Source organism: Leptonotus elevatus, chromosome 10 (genome assembly GCF_054856555.1).
Source record: "Leptonotus elevatus isolate MCC_2025b chromosome 10, RoL_Lele_1.0, whole genome shotgun sequence".
Lineage (NCBI taxonomy): Eukaryota > Metazoa > Chordata > Actinopteri > Syngnathiformes > Syngnathidae > Leptonotus > Leptonotus elevatus.
The window spans coordinates 15,436,553-15,444,874 of record NC_141248.1 but is presented as its reverse complement, the minus strand read 5'-3'; the positions used below and the strand labels follow the sequence as shown (position 1 = coordinate 15,444,874).

Below are 8,322 nucleotides of genomic sequence, written 5' to 3'. Positions count from 1 at the left end.
CAAATTTTGGATAAAATGCAAATTAACATCTGATCCGATGCAGCTGATTGGACCAGTATAAAGTTAACTAATTAGTCACTCGTGAAGTAAAAATTATTTAACAACTGGACAATATTCATTTAACTACCAATCCATCCATTTTCTGTAGCGCTTGTTATCTTGGCCAGGTCACCATTGTAAAAGTCTCAACTGGTCTTTTACATGGGTAAATAAAGGTTGAACAATTAATTATTACAAAAATAAATAAAGCCAACATGCATGATTTTGGTATGTGTGGAGGGTAGGCGGTCAGATACGTTGTACATCAAATAAGTAAAACCTAAAGTATTGACTTTTTTCTGCTAATTATTACAAATAATGAGAAATTGACCTACATCTAATTGTCACCACAATGATGATCTTTGAGCATAATACTGTATGACTTTGATAAATTAAATTAAAACCCATTGGGTTTAGACAGCTAAAAAAGTTCAATAAGTGATAAAACGATTAGCCTTTTGGCCACTTCTACTAAATTACTACAAATCTGACTCTTGTCGTTTGGCTATTTTGTTGGGTGACTAGCAAAACAAACTCAACAGTGACACTATTGTGAAAATTAACCGGAAGTAGCTGTGAAAAAATAGCACTTTAATATGAAACGGAAGTAACCGGAAGTTACTCGAATTGGTTTTCCCGGCACGGCGCTGCCAACAGGTCACATCAATTATGTCCATTACTCATCACACCGCTGAAATATGATAGTTATTTAGATTTGATTGAATGACTTTCTTGATGCGTTTAATGCCGACGCTTTTCCTTCGGAGTTACCTTTGGTCCCGTTTCGTTTCTGCGGGCAACTCTGGGTGACACGGTGGCGTGTGTGGGTTGCCGAAAGCCGTCAATATTATACATTTAGTATTTTTGTCGAACATGGCCCAAAGCAAAGAGGCAGAAGCGGAACCTCGACTGTTCGCTTTCGCCCGAGTAGCTTCCGCAGTGCTGATACACTTTCTCGGCATTACCCTCACGGGCTTCGTTGCTGTTCTGGCTCGACCAGGTTCAAGTGAGTGAATCATTCATTATTGTCACACACGTTCCTCTTTATGTATTATATTTTACTAGACTTGACCAGTTGGTTTAACATTTTACAGGTTTGTTTTCCTGGCATCCTTTCTTCATGACACTAGCAGTAAGTTGCATCGTTTCAAAATAAAACTTCAAACACGTGACACGTGTTCTTTGCTGTGATTGGTCATTGGATCTGGTGCACCTGAATCTAATGAAACTTGACGGCCCAGGGCCAGTGTACGCACGTACCCATGTCTTAGTGGATACATTTTAAAATATTTAATATTACATTTTCAAAAAGCAAGAATACGTTTATTTCATCATATTTATTTCTGAAATAACATTTGAACCCTGTGTTCTAGAAATGGCTGATCGCTATTTAAAATGTTGTCTCACAAGGCAGAAAATCGACCAGGCGCCAACTCGTAAGTTGGAAAACTAACGACTAAGTTGTTTTCCTATCCACCAGTTCTCCTTCTTCATGACAGAAGCCATCCTCCTCTTCTCACCCCACGGCTCCGCCATGAAGAAGTTTTCCCACAAGGTCAAAGGTCGCGTGCACTGGATGCTGCAGTGCGCCTGCGTGACGTGCGCCGCGCTCGGCCTGGCGGCCATCTTTTACAACAAACACCAGCGCGGCAAGCCTCACTTCACCTCCTGGCACGGCCTCCTGGGCGTGATCACTGTGTGCACGGTGGCGGTCCAGTCGCTGGCCGCCGTGCCACTCATCTACAACTCTCTGGCCAAAGGCTGGTCGCTGGCTAAGCTCAAGCGGTACCACGCGGCGTCAGGGCTGGTCACCTACCTGCTTGGCAGCGGCAGCCTGCTCCTCGGCCTGACTTCTAAGTGGTTCACCTCGTCGGTCAGTGACGCCATTTGGTACCTGGCGGCACTTTGTCCTGTTCTCAGTGCACTCATCATCATGAATCAAGTCACCAGTGCTTATGTGGCAAGGAAACGTTTGCAGTCCTAATCGGTGGTGGGAAGTAATGAAGTCTAAATACGTTGATTTGTTAATATACTAAAGCTGATCTTTCAGATTTGTACTTTACTTGGGTATTTATTTTTATGATGACTTTTCATGTTTGCTCCCTAAATTTGAGCACAGATGTCTGTACTTTCTACTCCTTCGTCAAAACACAAGGCTTGTTGAGTTTTTTAATCTCACACATCATAAAAAAAGACACAAATTGAGGCAGCCGTGGTTGAGTAGTTTGACGCGGACATGGTTATCTCCAAAAATAAGTCGTAAATGCGTTGTTTTGTGCCAGCCTGAAATGATCAAATTTGGCTGTTCAAAACTTGTAAACTAAGAAACACGTCCAGCTATGGTCCAGTTTTGTTCAGTTGTTATTAGCTAATTCAATGTTTGCAAAAAAATATGATAAAACATTTTGATAGCATAAAAGTGTTATCCAACACTAGCAATCTCCTGGTTTAAAAATAAAGCATTTATTCCTTGTGGCAAGTCATCAGAACAGGTATTGTATAAAATTAACAGTAAAAATAAATTTTTACTTTTATACTTAAGTATGTTGCTAGGGAAGTCCACCCAGAAATGTTCTTTGCAACATGTTGTTAAGCAGCCAAATTCACCCATTTTTATCCATCTGAGGGGCGGCCATTTTGCAACTTGCTGCCTACTGAAAGCGACATCACAGTTGCTCAGGTAACACCCAATCACGGCTCAGCTTCAGAAAATAAGTGAACTGTGATTGGTTGTTATCAGTGCGCTGAGCGATGTCATTTTCAGTCGAAAAACAAGTAACAAAATGGCCGCCCCCTGAGATGAATGAAAACAGGTGGATTGTGCTGCTTTACTCATATTCCACAAACGCAATATTTATCAGAATGAATAAGACTAGTATGTTGCATAGAACATATTATTGTAAAGAACATTTTTAGGTTGACTTCCCTTTCAGAGTATACTTTTTAACTTTTATGTAAGAATTGTTTTTTTCTCCAGTAAAACTACATTTTTACTTTTATACTTAAGAATGTTTCAGAGTGTAGTTTTTCACTTGAGATTTTTTTGTATTTTACACAAGTATCTGTACTTTTCCTTAAGTATACCGTGTAATTACTTTTGCCACATCTGTTCCAAATGAAGTTTGCAATATGGATTCATAATGTTACTGACACTTATTCAGGGACTATGTTTTGTACAAGGCCATTAATTGGATGTATTTATGGTTAACAATTGTTTTCACAATGTACACTGATACTTACTGACATTGTATATTTCTGTCATTTAATTTCCATGAATACATTTTTATTCCACAAGAACCACAACTTGTTTTTTTTGGTGGTTCTCGATCATATTGCAGACCAAAAATTTACTTCTTTTTTTTTACTGGCCAACCAAAGCTGTGTTGTTTATTAAAAAGCAAATTGAATATTCACACAATAGAAGTGTTTTATTTTTAAAATAACATTGACAACACATTTTCTGCTTTTGTCTACGTGGCATTGATGGGCCATCTAAGTGAACATAAAAGTAATAAAAATAATAAATACATTTCAGACACTACAAACACTGAAATGAGGGAAGCTACTATAGGGTACATTATGAAATTATAAAAAGTATTTAAAAAAAGAAAGAAAGAAGCCAATCCATAAAAATGATCCTACTAGACATGAAACAACAGATTTGAACATAAAGCAATGATATCCATCATCAAATTCTAACAAGAGTACAAATATAGACAAAGGATCTGCATTTTTTCCCCCATAATTCACCTTTCAGAGTCACTTTACAAGATTCCAAGACAGGCTAAAAAAAAATGTTGAGAAAAAAAAAATCTCCACCACTCTACTCTTTACAGGTTAGGTTGTTCAATCTCATGCTCTCCTGTTTTTTTCCCCGTCTTAAGTCTAATAAATCCACTGCGTCAACCAATTTGCAAACAGATTCCTAAATCTAAACACCAGTGCGGCGTCATCACAACATAAAAGACAACAAGGCTAGAGAGCAGCAGAGACCTAACACGCCGCTGACAGAAACTACTTACACGGGAGGCCATTGCAACTCGGGATGGCTGGCCAAGGCCGCAGCACCACCTGGCCCGGCCGCCTCTGCCACAGTCGCCGGCGGGTGCGAGTGTGAATGTGATGCAGACGCTGACTAAACACTCGGACCGCGTTGGGAAACGTTTGCTTGCTGCAAGGCTCCGCGAATGTCAAATGAGTGTGTTGCTTTGACTCGATTGTTTTTTTGTTTCGGGACACAAAAGCGTGTTCCCGTTTGTTATCACAATGGTGTACAAAAACCCCCAAACCCAAGTTAAAATCAGAATACTCAAGACCTCTTTGTGTTATTTAAGGCTAAATATGACAGAACACATGAGTGTGTTACTGAGGGCAGGTTAAGATACATTCATTTGAGAGTTAATAGGGGGGGAAAGTGACCCCCTTCCCAAACCATAACAAAACAATGCATGTTATCTTCACAGGTGCTGTAATTATACACCTCCCTACACATTGAACTTGAAATATAAACAGTGACAATAACTGCTATGTACAGATATCTATCTACATGATGCGATGAGTCATAGAACCACAATCTCTTTTCAATAGGGGATGCTACACATTTCTGCAGACGGAAAGATTTCAGTTTTTTTTTTTATGTCTGGGCTGTAAAAATAGTTTGTTGCTGGAGTGAGTTTAATGAATTTTGGGTGGTGTGAAATAAAACTGCGGGGCGGGGAATTCGGCCGGTGAGTGCTGCTACAAACACTTGCTCCATTTCACAGCAAATCCAACACGAAAGGCAGTTTTATTCAGCATAAAGATTTGTTACCGACATGTAACATTTATTAAAGGTGCAAGAGGATTCTCTTGTAGATGTCTCTCTGTGGCACTGTTGGGAATGCAAGAAGAACTAAGGAACTGCATGGTCAACAATGAACATCTTTGAATATTTAAATTAATAATCTGTTAATTTTTTTTTGTCAATGATTCAATGAATCTCATAAAATAAAAAGGCTTTATTTGCCATCCCTGTATTAAAAAACTAGACATTATTTCAAATTAACAGTGGAGAAAATTTAGATATTCGTATGATTCATTTACTGGTTTGGCCCTTAAAGGGATACTTGACTCATTGAGCCATTTTCAGTAGTAAAAAGTTAATATTTTGTCCAGAATTAATCTTATAACTTCATTACTTTTCATGTAAAAAAAAAAAAACCACAAAAAAAAAACCACATTGTTTCCCCGCTCGGGAGACCATGTTTGTGTGAGAGAGTGAAGAAAAATAATAATAAAAGTTTTTCCACTTGCTATCGACTGACGATAACATCACCTGTGCTGAGGAAGCAGGTAATGACCAATCATGGTTCAGTTTGCTGACCAAACCCAGAAAACAGATGAGTCGTGATTGGTCGTTACCTACTTCCTCAGCACAGGTGATGTCATTTTCAGTCGACAGCAAGTGGAACAATTACTTTTTAAAAGGTATTAATTGCACATGAAAAATAATGAAGTTATCAAATTTATTCTGGACAAAATATTACCTTTTCATTACTGAAAAGGGTCTAATTAGTCAGCATTTAACATATCAGAAATAAATTTTTATTTTGATGAGGACAACAAAAATCAGAGTTTTTTTAACTGTTAGCTGCTGAATATTTATTGTTGAGAAGCTGAGATTTGGAGAATTTCTCATGGAAAAAGGTATCTAAACAATTTCTTGTGTATCAAATATTTGATACATTTTGATAATCGATTAGTTGCCGATTAATAGTTGCACCTCTAATTTAAATGAAGCTATTTATGGCAAACAACTGCAATTGGCTGACAACCTGCCTACTGCCCGACACCAGCTGGGATGGGCTCCAGCACCCCGCGACCCTTGTGAGGAATAAGCAGTTCAGAAGATGGATGGCGAACAAAGTAAGTATTTGACGCATATGATTATGCCAGGGTGTTTTTTTAGAAGTAGTACAATTTGTCAAATCACATCCCGTTTCCATTAGCATAGCCATGATTAACATTTGTGTCCAACAGCACCAGTCTTCAGTGTCCCGTCACCTCTATGACATCATCATCGGAACTATCGCCTCCGTTCTCTGCGCTCCGATACCGGTCCGGTTGGATCAGAGCCGCCCCCAACAGGCTGGATGTGGGATTGTTGAAATGGGAGAGGAAGCCGGACGTATTGGAAGCAGAGTTTGCCGCGGGGAAACCTGCTGACCCGGACAGAAGAGGGTTGGGGAACATCCGGGGTTCAGGGAGCAAGGACTGGTTGTAGTTGATGGGGAAGCCTGATGGAAGCAAGCCCGCCACATTGGGGCTCATCAAGTATGGCGGCAGAGAACCCGATGCCAGTGAGGAAGTAGTCGCGGATGACAATGCCGACGATATGGGAATGGTGTTGGAGGCGGAGGTGGATAGAGCTGATGAGGAGGGGGGAGGAAGTTGTCCGTTCCCAGGTGCGGAAGGGAACATGGTCTGTAGGTCTGCCAGTGTTTGTCCTGGTGTCTGAAGGAATGAAGATCCGCCACTTCCACCCATCAGAAGAGGGTGAGTCATATGTCCCAAGCTCCCCAACAGCGAGGACGAGTTCAACCCCACTGGTGGAAAACTGAGCCCACCGGAGTTCAGGGACAATCCGGGGTAATGCGATGCAGCCAAAGTCCGTTTGGCCGCCGCGGCGCTTTGACTTTCAGTATGCTTGCGTTTCACCCCTTGCGTCTGCACACTCAAACTCAGGAGGTCGTCGTCAAGTGGTGGGCGGAGGTCCGGGAGCACGCCGCCGCCATCTCCCGCCGCATCCAAAGAGGAGGAGAGTTCGTTACCTGCGCTGCCGGGGCTGTCGCTCGTGGATGCCGCGTAGTTGCTGAGCTCGCGGAGAATCTCCGAGCTCAGCGGAGAGGACGACTGCTGCTCCACGTCAATTTCAGGCGAGTGTTGCAGTTGCTCCCCAGGGGAGGCGCAGCCATTACTGAGTGGATGGATCACAGAACGCTGGCTATCTGAAAGGGGAGGGGGGACATCCAAAGTGCGAACCATTAAAAGTCGCTCTACTTTTCAGATATTTATTAAAAATTTGCGATGTCAGGCGTTTAAAATTTGTAATCGTAATTAATCGCACGACTTCAATAGCTAAGTCACAATTAAATGAAAATTGTATATCTGTGCTAAATGTACAATAAAATATTTTAAATACATTTCATACTCTTGTTAACATAAAAGTGGAAAAAATATTAAACTAATAGAAATATGGCTACATCTGTTGGTCACTGGTACAGTAATTTCAGTAAAAATTAAAAAGATGTACTGTACTGTACAAAACGAGTGTGATATTGATTTGTGTTGGTCATTTTTCTGCCACTAGATGGCATAATTGCATTTGTAAGACGTTAGTGACAGCTCAGTGCATTTTTCTTTTCGTATTAAGAGCTATCTAATCTTTAACATGAAGTAACTTGTGAAATTCAGCACATTTTGAAAATTGTAAAATACAACTTGACCCGACTCCAAAAATATATGCATGATTATTAAATTTAATACTGCTAAATTTTGACATGGATGTGTATGCTGCGTTGCAACTGGAATTCCCCCAGTACAGGCGTTCCAAGTAAGGGGCAGTCACTAATCGCGCATTAAAAAATTTGTGGCGTTAAAGGAACTTTGAATTAACTCAAAATTAACGCATTCTTTTTACCCCCCCCCCCCAAAAAAAATATAATATTGTATAAATTACATTCAACTTGATGATTGTGACCCACTTAAAAATCTAATTTTATATCTTTAAGTTTGGCCATAAAGGGGAACTAATACTTTTGCAACACACTGTATTTTTTTCAATTCATTTCAAAAGGCATCAATTATATATGGATTTTCACTATTTGGTCCCTATCACCAACAAATAGTGAGCTTCCACTGTAGACAGACAATCTAACAATACTTAGCCATATATTCGCTATCGTCTGCAAAGAACGACCCATTAGCTTAATGCTAACACACAATGAAAACGGCGTAGCTGAGATAACAGACAGCATTGGTGTCACGATGTTAAAACCCTTTAAAGCAAGCAGTAGCACAACATGTAGCCAATGCAACAATACTTACGGGAATATATTCTTTATCCTCTACAACGAGCGACTATTACTGCCGTACTGAGGCGCTCAGACTCTATGTACAATGTGCGCACACACACACACCATCAATCATTTGTTAATGTAGAACACTCCAATACAACAGCAACTGTGTATAATAATAATAATAATAATAATAATAACAATGATGTGACGCAGTTCAGATTGCAAG

At 40.1% G+C, this 8,322-nt stretch overlaps 2 protein-coding genes across 3 annotated transcripts in view; one reads left to right on the top strand and one right to left on the bottom strand.

Moving 5' to 3' along the window:
* The first annotated feature begins 411 nt into the window (after window positions 1–411).
* cyb561d2 (cytochrome b561 family, member D2) lies at window positions 412–3,451 on the top strand. Its single transcript, XM_086086426.1, has 3 exons — window positions 412–1,045; window positions 1,134–1,171; window positions 1,520–3,451. The coding sequence occupies exons 1-3, from the start codon at window positions 913–915 to the stop codon at window positions 2,021–2,023; spliced, it is 675 nt and encodes a 224-aa protein (XP_085942552.1). The 5' UTR covers window positions 412–912; the 3' UTR covers window positions 2,024–3,451.
* rad54l2 (RAD54 like 2) overlaps window positions 3,449–8,322 on the bottom strand; it is a 17,640-nt gene continuing 12,766 nt past the window's right edge. For both annotated transcript variants that reach the window (XM_086086422.1, XM_086086423.1), the window contains exon 22: window positions 3,449–7,025. In XM_086086422.1, the coding sequence (XP_085942548.1) occupies window positions 6,067–7,025 (959 nt within the window). In that variant the 3' untranslated portion in view covers window positions 3,449–6,066. The remainder of the gene's footprint in view (window positions 7,026–8,322) is intronic.